A 26421-nucleotide genomic window follows, 5' to 3' on the forward strand; every position below is an offset into this window, starting at 1 on the left:
GTATATGAAGTCTTATGTTTGAACCCACTTTTTACTCCTCTCCTTCCTACATTTTAGGCATGTACCGTCATATCTTATAAGCTTTTATTTTGAGTCCCTTGATTGATTTTTACAGATATACTCATTTTTACTGCTTATGTGCTTCCTACTTTTCTTATTCTTACTTGTGGTCTTTCTTTCTACTCAGAGTTCCCCTTTAACATTTCTTATAGAGCTGGTTTAGTGGGCATGAGATCTTTTAGTTTTTGTCTGGGAAACTCTTTATCATTCCTTCTATTCTGAATTATAGCCTTGCCGGATAGAGTATTCTTGGCTGCAGATTTTTCCTTTCCTTTGATTATATCATGCCCCTCCCTTTTGTCATGCAAAGTTTCTGCCAAAATAAAAAAAAAAAAATCTGCTAATAGCCTTATGGGGTTTCCATTGTATTTAGCTGTCTTCTCTACTCTTGCTGCATTGAAATTTTGTCTTTATCACTGTGTTTTGCTATTTTCACTACTACGTGTCTTGATGTGGACCTTCTTGGGTTGATTTTGTTGGGGGTGGGGTTCTGTTTACCTCCTGGATGTGGATATTTATTTCCTTTATTTCCTTCCCCAGATTGAGGAAGTTTTCAACTATTATTTCTTTAAATAAATTTTCTGCCCCCTTTCTCTCTCTTCCTCTTCTGGGATTCCTATAATGCAAATGTTACTATGTTTGATGGAGTTGCTGAGTTCCCCAAGTCTATTCTCACTTTGCAGAATTCATTTCTCTCTCAATTTTTCAATTTGATTATTTTCCATTACTCTGTCCTCCAGGTCACTAAATCTTTTTTTTTTTTTTTTTCCTGCTTCCTCTAGTCTTTTGATTTCATCTACTGTATTTTAAATTTAATTTATTGTGTTCTTCATCTCAGATTGGTTCTTTTTTTTTTTTATCTCTTTGTTTAGGGTCTCACTGATGTCCTCCACTCTTTTCTCAAGCCCAGTGAGTATCTTTATGATCATTAGTTTAAATTCTCTACCAACCATATTATATCCATTTCACTTAGGTTTCTTGCTGTGGTTTTGTCCTATCCTTTCATTTCGGACATATTCCTCAGTATTCTCATTTTGTCTCACTCTCTCTGTCAGTTTTTGTATGTTAGGAAGGTGAGCTGTGTCTCCTGCTCTGGAAAGTAATGGCCTTATGAAGAAGAGGTCCTATAGTGCCCCACAGTCCAGTGTCTCCTATTGACCAGAACCTAGCACCTCAGGGGTATCTCCTATGTGTGTTATGTGAGCCCTGCTCTCTGGTCTTGGGCACTTTTTCCTTCAGTCCAGTCATCCACAGTGACTCTCTGCTTCTTATGGGCAGTGTTTAGTCCCTGTAGTGTTAGTAGACCAGTTTTAACAAGGTGCATGTTGGTCTTTTGTGGCACAGGGCCCACTGCTGCCACCATCACCAAGACCAAAGTTCCACAAAGTGTGTGAGTCAAGAGGCAAGGTTCTGGCAAAGTTTGCGCTGGTCTTATGAGGGAGGGGACCTGTGGCTCCAGGGCTAAGGCAAATATGACTGGAAAGGGCAGACCCACCAAAGAGCAGTGGTGGGGGCAGGGCTTGGTGTAAGCAAGTTTAATAGTGAATTTCCATGCCCTGCTGATTCCTGCAGGTGGCCCTGTGTTTATGTTGGGGAGTAGGGGAGGGAAATGGCACCTGCGAGCTCCTTTGTTTCTGGAGAAATTCCTCAGGGAAACCTGCTCCTCTGGAACAGGATCTGTGATTAGTAAATAGCTCTTGCTCTAGTATGCCCCAGACATTTTTTAAACTGCTGCTTTTATGCTGTATCTCCTCAGGCTGTTTGTTCTGTAGTCTCTTTAAGGGTGGAGACTCAGATTCCTATTGCCCTCTAGGGTCTCCTAGAATTGAGCCTGCTGATTTTTAAAATTCCAGGCTTTAGATCCTGCTGGTTTTAAGAACCAATGAAATTTGGCCCCTTTGGTTTTCAAAGCCAAATGTTATTGGGATTCTTCTTCCCCATGTAGGCTTCCCTGTGTGATAGTCTGCTTCTCTTCTCCATGTGTGCAGCTCCCTCCCTCCTGTGGACAGCCCATGACCTATTTAACTCCTCCACCATGTCTCTGCCCTTCCTACACACTTTGATGTGGCCTCTTCTCTAGTTGTGCAGTTTGTTCTACCACCTTTCAGGTCATTTTCTGGGCTATTTACACTGATGTGAGTGATATCTAGATATATCCACAGGACTAGGTGAGCTTAGGGTCCTCCTTGGCTCTTGACCTCAAGTGTTTTAGCAGTCAATGGTATTTCAGGATAATCTTCAAGGAGATCTCAAAATAAAGTGACTGAAGCAAACACATTTTTGAAGAGGAAAGTGGACATGAAGAGACCAGAATGAGAAAGTTAAAATGATGATATCTTTTTGGAATTTAAATTTTAAAAAAGGAATTCCTTGCTATTATGAAAATCTGCTCCCAGTTTTGGATTAAGAAGAATGCTCAGATTTCAAATCTCTGGATACATAGAGGGTGTCCCAATTTTGGCTTTAGCTATTTAGAGTGACCTGCCAAAGTAGAAAGATCGTTTAAAAACATTCCCTTGGCTAACTAGTTTCATTTTCTATGTGATTCAGTTTAAAACCATATTTTTCTGAATTAAATCACTAATGAGAGAGCTCTATAAGAAAGTACAAATCTGTTACTCTGGAGAGTATAATGTGTCTCTAGTTTTACATTGCTATATGGCAATTTACTGATGATCTGGAAATACAGATTCCTCTCTCTATTAAGCCTCACTGAACTGGAGATCTTTTGGAGTTTCTTATGTTGGACTCATGCTTAGATTATTATAGTGCATGGATTTCCTTTTTAACTATAATAATTTTTGTGGTATTTTTAATATTGTATTTATGGGGCGCCTGGGTGGCGCAGTCGGTTAAGCGTCCGACTTCAGCCAGGTCACGATCTCGCGGTTCGCGGTCCGTGAGTTCGAGCCCCGCGTCGGGCTCTGGGCTGATGGCTCAGAGCCTGGAGCCTGTTTCCGATTCTGTGTCTCCCTCTCTCTGCCCCTCCCCCATTCATGCTCTGTCTCTCTCTGTCCCAAAAATAAATAAACGTTGAAAAAAAAAAATATTGTATTTATGAGTCAATAGCAACTTCTACTTTGATTAGGAAAAGTCAGAGGGTTTTGTATATTATATATATTATATACATAATATATATAAAATAGAAATTATATATTTGGCTTCTTTAAAACTGCTAGTGTGCTATTTTTCCTAATCTACATGACATAATTGAGGAGATAAAAGGAGAAAAAAAAATCCTGTTACAATCTCTTCTTTTTGTTGCAATACAGTATTCTTTTTTTTTTTTTTTATTTTTTTATTTTTGGGACAGAGAGAGACAGAGCATGAACGGGGGAGGGGCAGAGAGAGAGGGAGACACAGAATCGGAAACAGGCTCCAGGCTCCGAGCCATCAGCCCAGAGCCCGACGCGGGGCTCGAACTCACGGACCGCGAGATCGTGACCTGGCTGATGTCGGACGCTTAACCGACTGCGCCACCCAGGCGCCCCGCAATACAGTATTCTTATAAACACCATTTACTGCAGAAAATTAAGTAACAACTTTTTAATTGCCCAAACAAAATGAAATATACTTAACCAACTCTGTCCTCCACAAATGGATTGTGTCATGTACAGAGCAGGTGGAAAAAAAAAATCCACTGGTTTATACTTGGTAATTACCAGAGCTTAATATCAGTGATCATATTTTTGTATTTAGTTGGAATCAGCATTGTCTTTATGCACTTTTGATTTCCAAATGGCCCAGATAAAGTCCTACACTGTTTTTCTGTATTAGAAAATCCTAAAGAAAATGTTGCCTTCACCTGATAAAATACAAGGAGTAAATGGGGTTGCCATCTATTTTTTTCTTTTTAACAAATGAAATGCTAGTTTCCTTAAGTTTGTTTTATATTCTTCATCAGCAAACTAGGGAATCAAATGATACCTTCTGAAATTTTGTCTTTTGAATACAAACCAAAGTCCAAAGTTCAGCATCTCCAACTGAAGCACAGATCTCTATATCAACTCTGGAAACCTATGAATTAATAAGGTGGTGTCTTTCACACAACCAATTCTCAGTGATAGTACAAGGATACAATAAAACCTGCCATTCAAGATGGGGTAGCATGGAAGTCATTGGAATTGTTGTGAAAGACTCCTTGGATGAGCAAAGTTTCTTCAATAAATTTGATTTTGCCTTTTGAGCACAGCTTCCTGGTCAAGTTTTCTTAGTATTCTCTGCATCTACCCTTTGGGAAACTTTTCCTTTTCCATTCTGGACATATATGAGGTGAGTGTTGGTCATATACCTTCCTTGGGTGCCATGCAGCTTTATATCCCACTTCCTGCCTATAGAAGTTTGAGTACATAAGGATTGTTTCAGATCTTAAACAGTTACACAGTCTTTTAGTCCAAGATTGTAGCATCTTTGGTAGAACTCTTAAAAACTTAGTGGGCTTTCTATTTTATTCCAGGCAATTTCATTTTGGGGATTATCTTGAGTTCATCGCTTTTCAACAGGAGAACCACACCCCTTTGGCTTTTCTCTTGAGTTATATCTTTACTTGATTTGCTATCAAGTAAACCTCCTTCATGACCCAACCCAGGGTTGTTGTCTTTAACAAATAGCCCCAGGTCAATTTGGGATTGTCTCCATTCTAGCAAGACAGAAGGGACAGGGAATGGAGAAACACACAATGGGCTTTAAGTTGCCTGTCTGGTAGACTCACATGGCTTCTGCCTACTTTCCCCTTGTAGAAATCAATTGCATGGTAATACCTAATTTTTAAGGAATCAGATGAATGAAGTCTAGTCATGTTCTCAGGATGAAAAAAGAAAGGATTTGGTCAAGAGCAAGGTGAGTACTCCACAGGTATCAATTGAATATGGTACCAGAAATAGATGATAGTACTGGTTTCAACACAGCATTCCTAGGACCTGGTCATTCCCATGACCATTTTTTATTTGTTTATTCTGAATTGTTTTTTTAAGAATGTACAATTGAAGGAAATGAAATACAACTGCCAGCAACAAGGAAGAAAAGAAAAGAAAAGAAAAGAAAAGAAAGAAAGAAAGAAAGAAAGAAAGAAAGAAAGAAAGAAAGAAAGAAAGAAAGAAAGAAAAAAGAAAGGAAGTAAAAGGAAGAAAGAAAGAATAAAGAAATAAAGGGAAAGGAAGGAAAGCAAAGAGAAGAAAAATGACTGACAAATACAATGAATTATGGGCCCAAATACAGAATAATTCTGAAAATAGATGACAGTATTTACAGATATTTGCAGACCCTCTGTGGGACATAGAAATCTATAAAAATGGAAGGCAACTCCTTAGAGGGACTGTATTATTTAGAATAACAAAATCTGTTATTTTATTTAACCATGACAGTTTACATTGCTGGATCTTTCTCCACATGAAGAAACAAGCAACACATTCAGGCCTGAAAGAGCAGACATGGAAACCCCCAGTTTTTCAGAAAGCAGGGGACAGAAATGGGGTGGGGAAGAAATATATATGGCAGTTGGCTTGGCAACCATTAATTGAGACAGCTGGAGAGAAACAATTAAAAGCTAAATCACCACAATGAGAACCTGCAATATACAAGGTTGAACTATGAATCACACAGCTGTATGGCATATTCCGAAATGGGACTACAGAGCAGAAATATGCCCCTAAGCAGATGGAACTACTGATTTGATTAGAACCAGGTCTGAAATAACAACCCTAAATGTAAGCTGCTACTGCTCCAACCTATTCACCATGATTGCTCTTCAGCCACAACTTAACAGCAACTACTTTTTACTGGATGGGAATTTCCTTTTCAAATATGAGTGCTGTTTGAACATTAATCAGACTTAACTCCATGGAAGTATGGAAAGATACCATAAGAATGATAGTTAAGAATCATAGTAACAACAGAAGAAGAACATCAAGTAAATAATTCAAATATACACACCTATGTGATTTCAAAGAATTAAAACAAAGAAATGTGGGGGTTTTGCGGGATTTGTTTTTTGAAATAAGACTTTAAAGAAAACATGAAGAAGAATCATAAAGAGATGAGGCAACAAAGAGGATGAAAGTGATCTGGCATTGCAGGAAAGAAAGCCATGTGAGAAGCAGTAAAAATTACATAGATACAGGGGAAAACAGTCGGGGGACATGGAGAACAAGCCTGAGATAGTTGAGATAAATGAAATGGGAAAAACAGTAACCATCATCATGTAAATAAGACACATCTAATGTGTGTGTGTGTTAGTGTATGTGGATATGGATGCATTTAATATTCATGAAAAAGAACACAATTAAAAGGAATTTGAAGGCATACAAAGAGTAGCTTTCTTCCAATAAAGACTTGACCATGCAGATTGAAAGAGTACCCTGTGTTTTAAGAAAAAACACAGAGGGATTAACATTGAGGCATATCTTGATAAATACACTGAACTTTAAAAATTAAACAGAACAAGTTCCCTAGCAAGTGGAAAATTCAGACTGACTCAGATTTCTATAAGCCAAGAATATTCCGGTGGATAGAATACAAATCTTTTCTATAGTCAAGTTATCCTTTGCCTACAAATGAATGGTGATGAGGCTTGAGTGCCCTTGCACATGGAACAAGGATAAAGAAACAAGAGAATTAAGGTTACAAAGTAGAAGGCAAATCTTTAAACTGAGAAAATTTAGAAATGGTTCAGCAAGAGAAAATCCAGAGGAGACACAGAGTTTAGTAGAAAGTATAAGTCTGATTATTTCCTCATCTTTCTTATCAGGAAATAGTTGATGCAGATTTAACTGTGAATAAATCAATAAGAAAAATTATTTTAAGAGAGCTTAATTGAGATGAAGTTCCTTTTGAAAAAACAGAGTAGCAGATGTAGGGTTTTAAAGAGTGTTTCAGTCACATGGAGTGACAGTTTTCTGTCATTTTCCTAAAACTACAAATTCTTTGAAAGACCCCATCACTTTGTCATTTTTCTTTTAAATTCCTACACTTTAATGTTAAATATGTGATTCTTATGAAAATTATTGTTGTACTAGAATTATACATTAAATAATACTGACAATGACTTTTATTAATTTAAGATTCAGAATTTTTGCTCATGAAATTAGTATTCTTACTTGAGACAAATTTCTAATTTTGAAAATTTTATACCAATTTTAATAATATTTTTGAACTGTGATCATTTTAGCAAAATATAAAATATTTTAAACATGTGATTCTTATTAAAAAGACATAGTATTTTATTTTTATAGTAATATTTTTTTAATAATGTAAATTAACTGACACTTTTTTATTGTTTTGTATTTTCATTGATGCTTCAACTTTAAAAAATTACTTCCTCCAAGTGGTAATGATGGGTAAATTTTCAGACAGTAAGCAAGGACTTCACTATAGAACTGTTATTAAAATTAATGAGTGTCATCGTTAGAACACAGTAAATCTATACCGTTAATGTTCTCTAATTGTTAATCATCATTAGGGAGTTAGAACATCATTATCATTACTTTTTTTCCTAAGTTTTATTTGAACATCATCAGCATTAAAGAAAATCAAGGAAAGGTTAAGGTCCTGTATTTCTGAGCTGAGGATCCACGATTAATTAAATATTTTTGTATAAATACTATTATCTTCAGAATTTTGTGACCCTGGAAGTTGAAGGTAAAATGGAGAGATTGAGAACTATGTGCTATTTGAGGAAGCTACGTATCTCCCTGACCTCTGTTCCCAGAGGTTCTAGAATTTGTCTACATGTCAGTGTCCCAAAGGAGAAGAATTATCTATTATAATAATGTACAGTTCTTAGCTGATTTCTAAACGAATTTAATATACTTTAATTCTAAAAATTGAAAACTTCCTCAAATAAATCCAGAACTCCTTGTGGGTACAAATTGTCAAATAAGTTGATCATATTGTTTCAGTGCCACTGTTTACTTTATCCCCTGTGGCTCAGCAAATTTGTTTATCCTTGATAAACACCTTTCTTTAGATGATCATTTAGCTCCCTTATGAACAGGAACAAAGTACCAAACGTTTAACATGCCTGCCTCGCCAAAGGTGATATCAAGTGGGTACAGCTCTCTTCTTTTTCAAGATATGAATCCTTTATATATATATATATATATATATATATATATACACAATGAATTATATAGTTGAAGTCCTTTCTCTATCTCACCGGTAATAAAAAGTATTTTTACCTTCCACATTTCATCTACAATGCCACTGAGTGGCTTTTAACTCTAATTTGGAATGTAGTATAATATTCTGAGAGGCAGGAAAATATCACTTTAAATCATAAAGAATTAGATTAGATATTTCATTTCAGCATAAGTAAAGATGACTATTTTACTAAGAGGAGAGAAGGGGACAATGTCTGGCACACAGAGAAGTTGTGTCCTTTTCTCTCCCTTTCTATCATACACTACTGTTGCTGGAACTCATTTCTTTGACATGCTAAGAGCAGTTGTGATTGAATTTAGGGAAATGTGGATGATTGTTATCGTTATTAAATGAAAAAGACTTTTTCTTCTTTGGTTGAGTAGAAAATGTGGAAAGAAAAACAAACAAAAATGCTTGTCACATTTTGTACAATCTACATAAGACAGATGATGGGATATTTCTCTAACTGATGGCTGAGTAAATCACCTCATTTTCATTGTTTCCCCGGTGTTGACCAACGTGCTGCCAGCCTGGCTTCTCACTTCTGATTTAAACACATGAGTCAGAATGACTTTGGAGGGTTGTGATACTCACGGATTTATGGGGCACTTGTATGTGGGATTCTCATCACTGTACAGCAACCCTGTCGTTTTTGTGACAGAGCCTGTTTGACTGGTTTTGGATTTATGATGGAAATAATTCAGAACAGAGTAATAATTTTCCCTTGGCAATTACACTACCATTTGGTACTTTGTCCCTAAGGGGAAAATGAATGCGCTGGGATCTATCCATGAGTTTAGTAGCTCTGTGTGAGGAACAAATCAAGGTCAGAATACAAATGCAGAATACGTGGTTGCTGAATTCTCATTCTGGTTCTTCAGCCTGAAGGCTCTCCACGTTTCTGTGGCACTTTACAGTTTATAAAATACTCTTTGATTTCTTGTCTTTTATCTTTCATAGTGACTCTGGGAGGTAAATACCATTTCTCTCATTTTGTAAGGGAGAAAAGCAAGACTAGAAATGTTGCCGTCCTTGAGTTTGTTATTTGGCAAATATTTGATTTATTTATTTTTTAAGTAGGCTTCATACCCAGTGTGGTACTTGAACTCACAACCATGAGATTGACAGTTGCATGCTCTACCAACTGAGCCAACCAGACACCCCTTCGGCAAATATTTTTAAACATAGACAATGTGATGGGTTTATGATGCACACTGCACACAGAAAAAGAAGGATTAGTCCCTCATCTGTTTATTTATTATGAATAACTATTTATTATTTATTATTTTAACTATTTATTATGAATAATTTCACACATATACAAAAACCAGTAGAAGAGTGTATCCATTGCTCTGCATCAACAATTATTCATGGTCAGTCTTATTTCAGCCACATCTCCATCCAACTTTTCATACCATTTTGAAATGACTTCCAGACATTATATCATTTCATAAAAATAATTTTTACTATGTATCTCTTAAAAAATGACATTATTAAACATGGTGACCTAAAGTTAACATTTCCTCAACAATACCATTTAATTATTTAAATGGTCAATTGTTTCATAAGTGCCATAGGTATATATATTTACAGTTTGTTTGAATTAGAAGCCAAATGATATTATTGCTCTACAATCGGTTGATGTATCTTTTCGATCTCTTTTAAATAATTGATTTTCCCCTTGACCTTTAAAAGTGAAAATCTTTCCAAGTTATTTGGGGAGGAATGAGCTTGTTTGTCCTACACGATTCCCACCGTGTAGATTTTGTCTACATGTCAGTGATTGCATCCCCACTGTGTACCTTTATGTGTTCTTCTGTCCTCTCTATTGCCTATAAATTGGTAATCAAATCCAGGGCCTTGATCCATTACATGTTTACATTTTTATCAATTTTACATTTTATCAGTTTACTTCACAATTGACTCTTTATGAACACATAAAAGAAATAGTTGTCTTTTCATGACATTTGCAGACCTTACTGTTCAATACCAAAATCTATTGATTTACTCGAGGTTGCAAAATGGGGATTCATTTATTCTTTTTTCATTCATAAACAAAATAGTTATCTCAAGGGAAACTTGCTCTCATTTACTACTTGGTGACCCAGTGATACCGTTTTTAAGGAAAGGCCGGATAAATACTTGATGTTTCCCTGCATTTTTCAGTTTCAAAAATAATGAGCCAGTTCTCTAGCATGCTCCATAGTGACCAATTATTTTGTTTTGTTTTTAGTTGAGAACCATTCTGTCCTATGGATTTAAGTATATTTGATATGTTTAATTCCATTGCAGTTTTTATTCTTACTGATACTCAAAATGTTCTAACTCTGGCCAGGAGCTTCTTCAAGTTGGCTGGGGAGCCCAGACTTAATGAGTTTCTGTCACTTTGCACTTGTTAGGTTCCTTTTATCACTTTTGGTGGCTCTTCTAAACCCTTTCCACCTGAGTCATTTCTCTCTTCTTCATGGCTAGATTACACTCTCTAAAGTGTTTTGTTTTTGTTTTTGTTTTTGTTTTAATGCATCCATTTTGGACTGAATCTTCCTGCTTAATTATTCACCTTGGTGTCAATCTAAAATTCAGACCTTAGCTGTATGTTTAGGAAATTATGTACAGAATTATAATGGCCGCATCTATGTAACCATACCTCTATGAAAAAATTGGGAGAGGGGTTGACTTGGTTTTGAGAGTTATTGTTGAGGTTTTTAATTGAGGCATACCATCTAGGCCCCAGGAGTGTGCCCTACAGTTATGTCCAGAGAGCAATTTCCCCCATGCTCCATATGCCATTATTCAAGTCATCATTCTTTCATTCTCAGTCTGTGTCTAGGACCCACACACCACTTCCCATAGCCGTAATTATTCCTTTCCTATAAGACTTGCAGATGGAAAATATCTTCTGTAGTTTGAAATATTTCCTCTTATTTAAATTAAAAATCATAATTTTATATGATTACCCTCCCTTTCTTTTGTAGACCACATCCTAGCACTCTATTAGTTTTGCCTGCATCACCAATATTTCTGAAAGGAAAATGTTGCAATGCATACTCTTTATGGTAGATATATTGATGCTGAGTCAGTATTTCCAGGCCAGAGTCCAGGCTGAGCGTGTTCCTTGTTTAACCGAGATTAGACAAGGTCCTGAAGGATCCCAGGGAATTGGGGGCAGTGGTGAAAAAGTGGTTTTGGTGGAAGTGGCCCCAAATGACCAAAGTCTAAAATCTTATATCAACAATAAACCCACTAAACCCTCCATTTCAAAGTCACAGCCATAGACCAAACTACTCTCTCCTTCCCCATATATTCTGTTTCCTTCACAAGGCCTCCAAGGATTACTCCCACTAGATGCCCCCTATATTCCTCTTCTCATTCTTTCCTTTTACTAGAAGATGGGAGAGAGAATACAAAATTACTTGCCAGGACTTTTTGGAATGGTGATAAGAACACTGGTGCTGGAAGACTAGGTTCAAACAGCAATAGAACTAGGTTCAAATTTGCAATATGATCCTGGAGAGGTTAGGTAACACTTTGAGCCTCAATTTTGATCTGTAAAGTGGGGATAGTGATATTGCTGAGCTTGGAAGATTGACATGAGGATTTCATAACATAATACACATGTAGCACTTGGCACAGGAACTGACACACCAGGGAGTGCTAAATCAGTGCTGGTCACTACAGCGACTGTCTACCTCTTTCCCTTTTTCATAGACCAGTTGCTGATTGGTGAAGCCTGAAAACGTGAAATTAGATTTGCCAAGATCCACAATATTTCATAACTTTAGCATGATAATTCCAATTTGGCTGTTCCATCCAAAGAAAATTATCCAGAACATATAAAAGCATTGTGCACAAAGATGTTCATAGCTCTGTTACTTATGTATGCCCCAAATGATCAACAGTAGTGAACTACATTTATCTTTCCAATGGAGTGTTGCTAGAACTAATCCAAAAGTAATTATGAAGAATTCCTAATAATATGGAAAATTATTACAAGTAAAGTTACAAGTAATTTTGCAATTACAAGAAAATTACAAGAAAATTATTACAAGTAAAATTACAAGTAAACTTTTATGCACAGTATAATAAAATCTATACAAAAAGCGAAACTTTTGACACAATATTAGACAAGAGGAAATATACCTAGTTATTTTTTAAAGATTTTTTTTAAAGCTTTTATTTATTTATTTATTTAAGTAATCTCTATACCCAGCATGGGACTTGAACTCATTACCCTGAGATCAAGAGTCATATGCTTTTCCAACAGAGCCGGCCAGGCGTCCCCCAGTTATTTTTAACTGGTTTGGTTTCAATCATGTTTTTATTTTTTCTTCTTTCCTATAATTCACATACATTTCGCTAAAAAGCAGCCAAATAGGAAGTTAGAAACTCCATTGATTTATGGACTTTAGGTTAATGATTTGATATCTTGATGTCAGTAAATTCAAACTCTGCAAAATCCTGCTGGATTTTTTAAATTCTTTTTGCTCCCAAGTGGCTGTGTAGAACATTGGACAATTTCACTGCCCAGTAAAGCAGAATTCCGTATCAAATTTAAGCATTGTATTTTCCATGGAAATCATAAGCTATGTGGATTATTTTCTTGTTGGTCTTTCATGCTATTTTTCTGAATTTAAATTCTGGAATAATTCTGCTAATTAACCCAAAGTGGAATGTGCAGCTTCATATATATAGCTATATATTCTTTTAACATGTGTTCATTGCCTAAATGATTTCTCAGTGACCTTTCCCATATCATCTGATTTTTGTTGTTGTTTTTTTTTTTGTTTTTTGTTTTTTGTTTTTGGTGTGTGTGTGTGTGTGTGTGTGTGTGTGTGTGTGTGTGTTAGCAATTAGCAGTAAAAAATGCCTGGATAAGCCAGCCTTTGGAATATTTTTTTTTACCTGATACCTGCATAACAAACTCTTTCTAAAACAAATCTCATGAGTAGTCTATCTTAAAAAAAATCATTATGTCTGTTCTCATGTCATTGACTTCTTTCACTAGGTATATGTTTTTCTCATAAGATTAGTCTGTATAGTGAGAGAGGGAGAGGGTCAACTAGGAAATCATATTTCACTCTGTTCTCATCTTGGAGGACCACATGACATATTCGAGTTTCCTCTCTACAGCAGCCAGAGTCACCCTTTTAGAACATAAATTCAGATCATGTCATTTCCCAGGTCAAAAACTTGCAGTGGCTTTCCATCACCCATAGAAAAACAGTCTGAAGCCCTTCTTATTTAAGAGCCTTCATGATCTAGCATACCAGCCTCTGAAACCTCATCATAGCCTGCTCTTCCCCAGCTCACTCCACTCCAGCCTCGAAAGCCTCCTTGTTATTCTTCCAACATCCTGAATTTGTCCCTGTTTTAAGACTCTTGGCCTCGCTGTTTCCCAGGAGGCCAGAATTCCTCTCCCACCAGATTTGCTCAGTGTGTTCTCTGCTGTCACACAGGCAGGTGTCCTCACTGATGCCTTAAAGTCATTCCCCCATAATCCTCCTGTTCCTAATATCACTTACTTCACCTTCTGAGCACCTGGGCTAGGGTTATTTATTTACTTTTGTACAAGACTTAAAATGGTGAGTGCTATGATAGTGACGTGTAAACAGGTGTGAAAGGAAGGGAGAAAGACAGCATTTAACTATAGTTCAGAGTGGCATTTGGGGGGGGGCGGTCTCATGTGGTAGAATCAGTGAGAGCTTTCTTGTCAGTGTTGGTTTTCAGTTCCAGCTCTGTCACTTATTTGCCAAATAAGCTTGGCAAATTGCTTATCTTCTGTAAGCTGTAGCTTCTTTATATAAAAAAAGGCAGGGGTGTTCATAGTAGTACTGATCCTGAAGCTTTTAAGGATAGTAAATAAAATAAACTTAGACCATCTTTCTTTAAAAATTTTTTTTTAATTTATTTATTTAAAGTCAAGTTAGCTAACAATTGGTGTGGTATTGGTTTCAGGATTAGAATTTAGTGACTCATCACTTGCATATAATACCCAGAGCTCATCACAATGAGCCCTCCTTAATGTCTATCACCCATTTAACCCACCTCCCCTCCAACAACTCTCAGTCTGTTCTCTGTATTTAACAGTCTCTTATAGTTTGCCTCCCTCTCTGTTTTTATCTTATTTTTCCTTCCCTCTTTCTATGTGCATGTAGTTTGTTTCATAAATTCCACAGATGAGTGAAATCATACGATTTCAGGATTGGAAGTCTTTCTCTGACTGACTTATTTTGCTTAAGACAATACATTCTAGTTCCAACCATGTTGTTGCAAATGGCAAGATTTCATTATTTTTGATCACCAAGTAATATTCCATTGTATATAAATACATCTTCTTTACCCATTCATCAGTCAATGGACATTTTGGCTCTTTCCATAATTTGGCTATTATTGATAGCACTGCTCTAAACATTGGGTGTATACGCCCCTTCAAATCAACATTTTTGTATCCTTTGGATAAATACCTCACAGTGTAATTGCTAGTATTAATTTTTTGAGGCACCTCCATACTGTTTTCCAGAGTGGCTGCATTAGTTTGCATTCCCACCAACGTTCCAAGAGGGTTCCCCTTTCTCTGCATCCTCACCAATATCTGTTGTTTCCTGAGTTGTTAATTTTAGCCATTCTGACAGGTGTGAGGTGGTATCTCAATGTGGTTTTGATTTGCATTTCCCTGATGATGAGTCATGTTGAACATCTATTCATGTGTCTGTTACCTGTTTGGATGTCTTCTTTGGAAAAGTATCTATTTCTGTCTTCTGCCCATTTCTTCACCGGATTACTTGTTTTTGGGGTGATGAGTTTGATAAGTTCTTTTTAGATTCTAATCCATTATCTGATATGTCTTTTGCAAATATCTTCTCCCATTCCATCAACTGGTTTTAGTTTTATTTTTTTAAGTTTATTTCTTTTTGAGAGAGAGAGACAGAGCATGAGCAGGGGACAGACAGAGAGAGAGGGAGACACAGAATCTGAAGCAGGATCCAGGCTCTGAGCTGTAAGCACAGTGTCCGACGTGGGGCTTGAACTCAGTGCTGTGAGATCATGACCTGAGCCAAAGTCAGACACTCAACCAACTGAGCCACGAGGTGCCCCAGTTGCTTTTAGTTTTATTAATTTTTTTACTTCACTGTGCAGAAGCTTTTTATTGTGATGAGGTCTCAATAGTTCATTTTTGCTTTTGTTTCCCTTGCCTCCAGAGACAGGTCTAGTGAGAAGTTGCTGTGGCTGAGGTCAAAGAGGTTGATGCCTGTTTTCTCCTGTAGGATTTTGAATCCTGTAGGATTCTCTTGTTTTCTCACATTTAAGTCTTTCAACCATTTTGAATTTATTTTTGTGTATGGTGTAATAAAGTGGTCCAGTTTCATTCTTTTGCACATCACTGTCCAGCTTTACCAGCACCATTTGGTGAAGAGACTGTCTTTTTTCCATTGGATTATCTTTCCTGCTTTGCCGAAATTTAGTTGGGCATATGTTTGTGGGTCCATTTCTGAGTTCTCTATTCTGTTCCATTGATCTATGTGTCTGTTTTCTGCCAGTACCATACTGGTTTGACGATTGCAGCTTTGTAATATAGCTTGAAGACTGAAACTGTGATGCCTCCAGCTTTGGTTTTCTTTATCAACATTACTTTAGCTATTCAGGGTCTTTTCTGGTTCCATGCAAATTTTAGGATTGTTTGTTCTAGCTCTGTGAAGAATGCTGGTGTTGTTTTGGAAGGGATTGAATTGAATGTGTAGATTGCATTGGGTAGTATTGACATTTTAACAATATTGTTCTTCCATTCCATGAGCATGGAATGATTTCCCACTTCTTTGTGTCTTTTCCAGTTTCTTTCATAAGGTTTCTATACTTTTCAGGTAATAGATCTTTTACCTCTTTGGTTAGGCTTATTTATCTTATGGTTTTTGGTGTAATTGTAAGTGGGATTGATTCCTTTATTTCTCTTTCTGCTGCTTCATTATTGGTGTATAGAAATGCAACTGATTTCTGTACATTGATTTTATATCCTGTGACTTTGCTGAATTCCTGTATCAGCTCTAGCAATTTTTGGTGGAGTCTGTCAGGTTTTCCATGTAGAGTATCATGTCATTGGTGAAGAGTGAGAGTTTGACTTCTTTGCCAATTTTCATGCCTTTTATTTCTTTGTGTTGTCTGATTGCTGAGACTAGGACTTCCAACACTATGTTGAATAACAGTGGTGAAAGTGGACATCCCTGTCATGTTCCTGTTCTCAGGGGTAAAGCTCTCAATTTTTCCCCATTGAGGATGATATTAGGTGTAGGCATTTCATATATGGCTTTTATGATGTTAAAGTATGTTCCTTCTATCCCAACTTTCTTGAGGGTTGTTATTAAGAAAGGATGCTGTATTTTGTCATATGCTTTTTCTCCATCTATTGACAGGTTCTTATCCTTTCTTCTATTAATGTGATGTATCACGTTGATTGATTTGCAAATTTTGAACCAGCCCTGCAGCCCAGGAATGAATCCTACTTGATCACGGTGAATAATTCTTTTAATGTACTGTTGAATTTGATTTGCTAGTATCTTGTTGAGAATTTTGCATCCAAGTTCATCAGGAATATTGGCCTATAATTCTCCTTGTTAGTGGGGTCTTTGTCTGGTTTTTGGAATCAAGGTAATCCTGGCTTTATAAAATGAGTCTGGAAGTTTTCCTTCCATTTCTATTTTTTGGAACAGTTTGAGAAGAATAGATACTAACTCTTCTTTAAACATCTGTTAGAATTTCCTTGGGAAACCATCTGGCCCAGGACTCTTGTTTGTTGGGAGATTTTTGATAACTGATTCAATTTCTGTGCTGTTTAAGGGACTGTTCAAATTTTCTATTTCTTCCTGTTTCAGTTTGGGTAGTTTGTGAGTTTCTAGGAATTTGGCTTTGAATGACACAGTGGACCAAATGGACTTAACAAATATATTCAGAACATTTCATCTTAAAGCAGCAGAATATATGTTCTTTTCACATGCACATGGAACATTTTTCAGAATAGCTCACATACTGGGTCACAAATCAGCCCTCAAAAGGTACAAAAAGATTGAGATCATACCATACATATTTTCAGATCACAACTCTATGAAACTTGAAATCAACCACAAGAAAAAATTTGGAAAGCCCTCAAACACACGGAGGTTAAAGAACATCTTACTGAAGACTAAATGGGTTAACCAGGAAATTAAAGAAGAAATAAAAAAATACATGGAAGCAAATGAAAGTGAAAACATGACAGTTCAAACCCTTTGGAATGCAGCAACGGCAGACATAAGAGTAGAGTACATTGCAATTCAGGCCTATCTCAGGAAACAAGAAAGGTCCCAAATATACGACCTAACCTTACACATAAAGGGGCTAGAAAAGAAGCAGCATATAAAGCCTACAGCCAGCAGAAAAAGGCAAATAATAAAGATTAGACCAGAAACAAATGACATAGAAACAAACAAAAATAGTAGAACAGATCAATGGAACTAAATGCTGTTTCTTTGAAAGAATAAACAAAATTGGTAAACCGCTAGCCAGACTTACCAAAAAGAAAGAGAAAGGATCCAAAGAGATAAAATCATGAATGAAAGAGGAGAGATCATAACCAACACCACAGAAATTCAAACAATTATAAGCAAATACTATGAAAAATTACATGCCAACAAACTGGGCAATCTGAAGAAATGAACATTCCTAGACCATCTTTCCATAATACCATCCCATAGAGTAAATCCTCAATATACAATGACTTAAAATTAGTTGATAGTTTTCTTTAAAAAAAAAATAGTTAACTGTGGCCATAAACCTAGGGTTTTTTTTTTTTTTTTTCTTTTCAGGTGAATAGCTAACATCATTAACTTCCATTTAATAACTAAACATTGGCTCTGTTTTTTAACATTATTAAGTGTCCAGAGGATTCCTGTATTTAGATTGTCTCGTTTCTTGAGAAATTATACTTGGAAATAAAGAAACAAGTGTGTGTAGTTAGGAAAGCTTGGTTTGGTGGTAGTAGTGGGACTATGCAGGCGGCAAAAAATTATTCCTGGATTTAATCATTATATCTTTACTGAAGAAGGAAGCCTAGAGATCACGTAGTTCATCCTTGTCAAATTACTACCTAGGAGAAAGAGATTTCCAAACCCACCAGCAATTTACTTTTATTTTAGTTTTTTTTAAAAGCTTATTTATTTATTTTGAGAGAGAGTGAACGAGCATGAGTGGGGGAGGGGCAGAGAGAGAGGGAGAGAGAGCATCCTAAGCAGACTCCATGCCATCAGTGCAGAACCCAATGCAGAGCTCGAACTCAGAAACCGTGAGATCATAACCTGAGCGAAAATTGAGTTGGATGCTTAACCGACCGAGTAACCCAAGCTCCCACCATCAATTTATTTGAAAACATAGTATAAAATAATACTGTTGCTTCTAGGAGAGTAGGAAAGTAATTTGCTAATCAGAAAAAAAAAAAAGGACAGAGATGTTTATATAATGCTTCCACTTTCTCTCTGGCTAAAAGCTATTTTACTTGGATATAGACTAGCTTATTCAAAGCTACTTAGCTAGATAGCATTGGCTTTCTTATCTTCTATTATATGTACCATTTAATAAACAAGATGACCAAAAAATACTATAAATTTCACTCCAATAGAATTTTCCCATGATGTTGGTATCTTTTAACTTTAGAAAATGCTTAATTTAATAAATATCTATGGTCATGTTTAAGTTTTAATATACTTGTAAAATACTCCTATTTTTAAGAACAATGACATTATTGCCATAACTTAATTTAGTATAAAAACATTTATTGAGTACTTATTTTGTACTAAATTCTGCATTAGGCTATCTTTGGTGATGCAAAGATAGGCAAAGCATGCTTCATTTCCTTAAAGAGCTAAGTCCAGTGAGTGAGAAAGATAGTATTATGATAAAATTATGATTAATATCATGATAATTATTATGAATAGAGGTGTTACTGAGATGTTATGTGAGCCCAGGAAATAAGTGCCTAAGTCAGTTGTGGAAGAAGGCTTCATGGAAGAGAAGAAACAGGAGGAGAGGCTAAGAGAACTCTATTGTGCAACTTTTTGAGGCTCTAATTTTATGGGGCTGCATAAGGTAACTTCCTTTCCATCTCTGCAGATAACATTTCACCAGTATCTGAATCATATCTTTATTTTCTCCGTGAACTGACCGAATAGACTGTTGGTTGACGGAGATACCTCCCCTGTGTATTTCTCTTTTCATTCTATGGTACTCTGAGAACTGCTGGAGTTTCCAGTCTCCATCATGGAATCTTCCCACAAAGAACATATTAAAGTCTTTAATAATGAATAATGAAAAATAATAGATACAATGGTAAATGTTTTAATTAAGCATTTTAGCAACTGCTTTAAAAATCTATGCCCTAGGGATGCATGGATGGCTCAGTCTGTTAGGCATCAGGCTCTTGATTTCAGCTTGGGTCATAATCCCAGGGTCCTGGGATCTTAGGGTCCCAAGATCCCATGATCTCTATGCTGTCAGCATGGAGACTGCTTGGGATTCTGTCTCTCCCTCTGCCCCTCCCTGCCCCCACCACCCCATGTTCTCTCTCTCTCTCTTAAAAAAAAATCTGTGCCCTAAAAGCAAGATAGAGTGTCTTCTGTACAAAATGTGAAATATAGAGTAGGCAATTAATTGGTTTTAAAGGAGTATTCAATTAGTGAAATCTGGACTATGATGCTCTAGAGTCTGCTTGTGCTTTTAATTTTTTCCCAAGTTTCAAGCACCCAGAAGCCAAGTGCTTTTCAAGAAAACTCACAAAATAGGTTATTTGTGCACAGGCCACCCATCTCAGTAGGTTTAAGAGTTAGCATTCACAGAATTCAGAGCTGTTTTTTAAAAAGTAGTTTTGGAGGGCGCCTGGGTGGCTCACTTGGTTGGACATCTGACTTTGCCTCAGGTCATGATCTCATAGTTTGTGGGTTCAAGCCCTGAATTGGGCTCTGTGCTGACAGCCAGAGTGTGGAGCTTGCCTCAGATTCTGTGTCTCCCCCTCGCTTGCCCTCCCCTGCTTGTGCCCTGCCTTTTTCTCAAAAATAAATAAACATTAAAAAAATATTAAAAAAAAAAAAAAACTAGCTTTGGATCTTAGGTGAAAACAAAGCCAGCTAAGATCAGTGCATTTCAACATCTAGTAATATAGTCTGGTTTTAATCTTCTTCTTATAAAAAGTATTCTATTATATGCCTGAAGATATATTTCATTACAAGCTCCAGTAAAGTGAAGAAGAGGGTATGTGTGTGTTTAGGGAGGGGGAATGGGTGGAGGAACTATATAGGTGCATATGGACAATTTTTATCTATTTCTCTAACTTTCCTCATTTGTTTCATTTCCCCATTATCTTTTCTTTGATTTGTAAATTATTTCTTATGCCAACCTTTACCCCACTAATACAGAAGATAGATTTCATCTACAACCTCTTCCTAAAATATTAGTAAAACAAAATTAATTGTACATGAAATATTCTTTAGGTTTGCTATTTTCCCCTTATTTTGTTAACAGCCTTTCTCTGTGATGATGCAAATCTAGGGCAACTGCATTTCAGCATGAGGACCCTAAATGTGCTCCCTACTAGGCTGATTACTTGGAGCTAATGTAGTGTTCCATTCATTGGATTCCACACACTTCCCCCATATTGATTGCATTATCAGTAGTAGTAATCACAGATATCATTACCAGCCAATTACACAAACACGTATCTAAACTAGGTAACTTATTCACCAACATTATCTCTTACAAGTCTTAATTTTGTAATGAAGCTGATCATCTTATCCAATTGAGTGTAGCTACATATTTTGATCTAGTAGGCTAAATGTAAGTGTATTGAATTATGTAACAGGTAATTACTTACATATGTTTGTAACAACACAAATGAGAGCAATTTGAATGTAATCTGTTTCTTATTCTATTTGAGGGCTGCATTAGAGAAGGTTAACTGCTTTAAAAAATAGACCCAAGCATGTATTTGGATCAAACACAATAGAAGTGTTTTCCTGCTTACATAACAGAACTGGTGTGAAAACTGGTAGCTGGGCAGGCAGTCATCCAGAGACCCAGGTGGGTTTCTGACGCATTCAATAAAAGAGTTCCAAGGTCACCCTGAAAGATTTAGTTTAGGGGAAAAGAGTATTGAGGAGCTAATGGGAGATGTCTATGGGCTAACCCTGGCAGTGATGAATAGTCATATTCTATTGGCTAGTTACCATATGACCATACCTAACTATCAAGAAAGTGGGATTATAATCTACCCTAGTTACCATATGACCATACCTAATTATCAAGAAAGTGGGATTATAATCTACCCTAGGAAGTAAAGGAAAGCATGGTGAGAAGTTGGCAATTTTGCCATAAGGACTCAAATCAGAATTTGCTCTATTTCTCTATATAATGAATACTTTATTTGGCTTGTCATTATTCGGAACTTCTATCAGGCTTTCTTTGCTTTAATTTCCTTTATACTATGTCAGATATATTCTAAAACTTAGATCCAAGTCCTGCCTCTTAGACTTATACATATTAGACAAGTGAAGAAGGGGGAATATAAAATCACAAAGTATTTTTTCAAAATTTTAAACAAATAAAGTATGACCATATTATTATAATTTTTTTTGGCAGTTTAAATGGCAGACAAGTAGATTAGGATAAAAGGTTTGGGTGATAAAAAAGATGTCTTAGTTCAACCCTTATTGCACAGGTAAGGAACATGAGACTTGGCAAGATGAATTTGTTTGTCTAATTCTACAGGAAGCATTTGCGGTTCCTGGCTCTTTCTCAAACCCATCTCTTCCATAACATTATTTGTCATCTTTTTACTTTGTAGTCATATTTTCTACAAAGCATAAGTCATTGAATAATATCCATCCATTTACAGGGATGAAGTAAAACACAATAAATTATAACTGACATAAGGCTAATATGTTTAAATCGGCAATAAAATAAATCCAACACCTTTCCAGATTTTCCAAATTCACTTGAAGATCCATAATAAGTTCACTGCTTAGTAAAGGGTGTTTTTTATTACTACATTATTTTTCTTATTTCTTCAACAAAAAATAATGGCTTCTAGATAAATCTGCTGCAAATCTAAAATTATACAATTCGTGACATTTGGATTATAAATTTATTATCGCCATGCCAATAAATATTTAAATTAAAAGTTCAGGGGAAATGAATGACAAAATCTGAAATATTGGAAGGTATGTTTCCTTTAAGGAGGAAAACCAAATCATTATTTTTTAAAAAATATATTACCTTTTTGGTGGGTAACAAACTCTTAAAAGCAAAATTTAATGGTGTTATTGAGATGCCACCCTAGCAAAAAAGATAGTTCCTTATTTAATTGTCATTGCCAGAGCCTAATCTCATGCCCTTTCTTCAAGGATATAAAATGGAAACTGTAAAAGCAAGTGGCACAAGTCTAGCTGTGCTCTAAATCATGCAAACATCAGGAAATGTTGAAATTATGTGGAAATTTGAGGTTATTGTTGCATTTGTTATTATCGCCATTCATGTTTATATCAGACATTAACTGTGGTTGATGATCTTATACCATGAGTGAACCCAAATCATTAGAGTGACACACATCCTTTTTTTTTTTTTTTAAATTCAAAGAAAACTGAAGCACGGTCTTCAGAATTGGTTTTTCTTTTTTATCTTTTTTTTTTAATGTTTGTTTATTTTTGAGAGAGAGAGAGAAAGGGAGAGAGCAGGGAATGGGCAGAGCGAGAGGGAGACACAGAATCTGAGGCAGCTTCAGGCTCTGAGCTGTCAGCACCGACTGAGATGACACAAGTCATAAGATCATGACCTGAACCAAAGTTGGACACTCAACCAACTGAGCCACCTAATCACAATTGGTTTTTCTTATGAACATCATAAACATGGCTGCAAGTTTACCATAGAGTAACTTTTGCTTGTTACAGTGAGTAAGAATTAGAAAATCTGGCAAATTTATTTGAAGTGAAGATGAGAAAAGCCTTTGCTCCCTGTCTGTCCACCTCCTACCAAGCACAAATAATAAGGTCCATCTAATTTTGTGATTCTACAAAAGAACAATGGTGTGAAATGTAGATAAAGGAGATAACCAGGCTTCGGTTGCTTTCATATTTACTTGGTCCATGTGGTAAAAGTCTGCATTCAGTTGATTATTTTTTTTAAGTTTATTTATTATTTTGAGAGAAACAGAGATGGCACAAGTGGCGGAGGGACAGAGAGAGGGCGAGAGAGAGAATCCCAAGCAGGCTCTGCATTGTCAGCACAGAGCCTGATGTGGGGCTCAAACTCAGGAAACCCTGAGATCATGACCTGAGGCAACATCAAAAGTCAGAGGCTTAACTGACTGAGCTACCCAGGCACCCTTGCATTCAATTGATTATTAATGTAAAAAAATATCCAGCAACTATGTGTATGCATCAGGGACATCAATGGTAAGAGAGCCCATCTTTTAATGAACTGTGGATTGTCATTTATATTGCTTTGATTTGCAAGGATTTTATATGCAACCTCCTGGAGAGTAGAGATATACACTTCTTTTGGGATCCTTTTTTTGGATATACCCTCTTTAAATATAGGCAACATGTGTTCAGATCATCTTAAAAAGCTCCAGTTTCATATTCTCCGAAGAATCTGACATGGGTCCCCAAGGTGACAAAGAATATATTTTGAAGGAAAAATAATAAATGGGAGAGTTGAGTCTTTTAACTTTTTTGGAATTTGGACTCTATTAAAATCTAACTGAAGTTTTCATACATGTTATGGAAACCATTTCTTTTGAAAAATGCTCGTATCATAATATGACAGAGATAGTCAAAACTGTAAGTTGCCACTTTAGTTTGATTACTCTTTTGAAAACAATCTGTGTTAAATATTATTACACAGAACTACATGAAGAGCAAAGAGAATGCATTGAGAAACTGAAATTGCATTTCAGTAATCAATTATTTTCAATTACATATGGCCTCTGAAGAGTTTCTGTGAAGGAAAGTACCTAGAGTTGATTTTATTTAAATTCCGGAATTCTTTCCTTTTAAAAAATATGCATTCTGATATTTTGGTGTATGTAAATTTTTAACTCTCTAACTCTGTATATATTAAGGTACATGGCATCCTAAGTAGGACTATATTTAAAAAGTGAGTAATTTTATTTTTATGGCCCTGGGTATGGCTTCTTTATACTGTGATGAATCTTGCTTTCTGCCTTTTATTTGCATAAGTGAAATCTTCAGTTTTGCATCATCATGTATATTTCCTGCAAATAATTAACTTTAACTTTTTCACTGTACAGAGCTGGCTCTTTGCCTCAGCATATTCCCCTGGAGATTATCAGATACCTGTCTGAAGAGAAGGATTTTCTTCCTTGGCATGCTGCCAGCCGAGCTCTCTATCCTCTAGATAAATTACTGGACCGCATGGAGAAATACAATGTCTTCAATGTAAAAAGACATATTTTCTTCTTTCTTATTTTCGGATGATGAACTGTTGTCTCATTATCTACTTTATGTAACTGATCCTGAGTCATTTGCGTTCCTTCTTCGAATTTGTGTTATCATTTTTGTCCTGATTTTCTGTGCAACACTGATGATAATTACTTGAGGAAGAAATTTAATACAAGCTACTTTTTATTCTGGCCTAAAAGTGTCAATTAAGCTTACATGACTCAGAATTTAAGAACAAATATTAAAAAAAAAAAAAGAACAAATATACATGGCAAATCCTTAAAGTTCTAACTTACTTTCCAAGAGTTAAAGGGCTCTGTGTTCACAAAGGACTTACCCTGGGTAGAGGGATCCCAAAGATCTTAACAGAATATAGACAGTTTCAGTAAAGATTCTTAGTCATTATTTTTATCCAAAAGGGCATAGTGAATTCAATTCACTTCCTTAATTAACAAGGATAAGATCAACATTGAGGCGAAAGCCCATTCATAATTGGGTCCAAGGGGATACAGGAGAGCAAACAATAGATAATCCAAATAGACATGAAGACATGACAAACATTCCAAAATGTTACCTGACCAGATTTCCTAAGCTGCAGCCTGATAAACGCAAACTGCACTGTAGACACCACCTAATCTTATTTAATAACCATTTGAATAAGATTAGGATTAACTATGGCTAATGAGTTTTTGGTTCCTAAATTTCTTATCACAGCGAGCCTTTGCATATGAGACTGTGTCTCTGTGCCTCCTATCATCTTTGAGCACCCTTTGGTTTCCTTCAGTTATCTTAGCAGCCTGCCCTGTGTTTTGTAAAATCATCCCATTTTTTATGACACGCTGGCTCTGCTGATTAGCCTACACATTTGGAATGACTCGAGACTAGATTGCCATGGCATGAAATCTGTTTATTAGCACTCTGTAAATTGTCTGATGGCTATCAGAGTTGCTTCTTGTTTTCTTCTTCTAAGTCTGCATGAAAATGCCTCTGTTCTAATATTTTTTTTAATTGAAATAATCCTGGCTTGCCTGTTCATTGTCATTAGTTTTGTCTAATCCCTTACAACACACATGCAAAACAAAATGTGTCTTTACAGCTACGGTATAACTTTTATCTGCTAGAGAAAGACTTACTACACTTCTCTTTGCTCTCAACACAGAGACACTGCAATGTTAAACTTCCATAAAAGTAAAATACATTTTTGTGTATATTTGTACTTTGGAATAATATTTCATGTCAGACACCTCAATTTCAGTAAAAGTTGAGAATTGCTTTTACTGTAATTTCAGTGCTTTCATTCCTTTGACAAAATTCAAGGACCACATTAAAGTGAGGAGAGCATATTTTACATTGCTCTCTAATATTTAAATATATCATTAGCTCAATGGATTGTTGACTTTGAAATGCCATGTTTTTTACTGCAGAGCATTCTGAGTATGTCAGGTTCAACAATGCCTGGCTATTGGCTGTGCTTACCTAATTGTTTTGCATTTGATGTGCTCTGTTGACATAAAATGCATAAAAGTTTTGTGCTTATTTTCATAAGCTGTATCTACCCACATTTGTGCATGTGCGTGCATGGATGACATTATCAATATTCCTCAGTTTCCTTGTTGTGCTATAAAAATTGTCATCTAAAATATTTAATAGTGCAAATTACTTAATCATTCAATAGGAAATAAGGAGTAGTCTTCCACCATTGCGATTGTATTTTATCCTTATTTTCTATATTTGAAATACTAAGCTGAATAAAAGT

The 26421-nt window shown here is 36.0% G+C and overlaps 1 protein-coding gene across 1 annotated transcript in view; it reads left to right on the forward strand.

Annotated features, from left to right (window-relative positions):
• Window positions 1-26421, forward strand: part of TRHDE (thyrotropin releasing hormone degrading enzyme) — a 383925-nt gene that overhangs the window by 323580 nt on the left and 33924 nt on the right. Inside the window, exon 13 of the mRNA XM_030323249.1 lies at window positions 24515-24662. Coding sequence (XP_030179109.1) covers window positions 24515-24662 — 148 coding nt within the window. The remainder of the gene's footprint in view (window positions 1-24514; window positions 24663-26421) is intronic.

The sequence above is a fragment of the Lynx canadensis genome, chromosome B4 (assembly GCF_007474595.2).
Source record: "Lynx canadensis isolate LIC74 chromosome B4, mLynCan4.pri.v2, whole genome shotgun sequence".
Lineage (NCBI taxonomy): Eukaryota > Metazoa > Chordata > Mammalia > Carnivora > Felidae > Lynx > Lynx canadensis.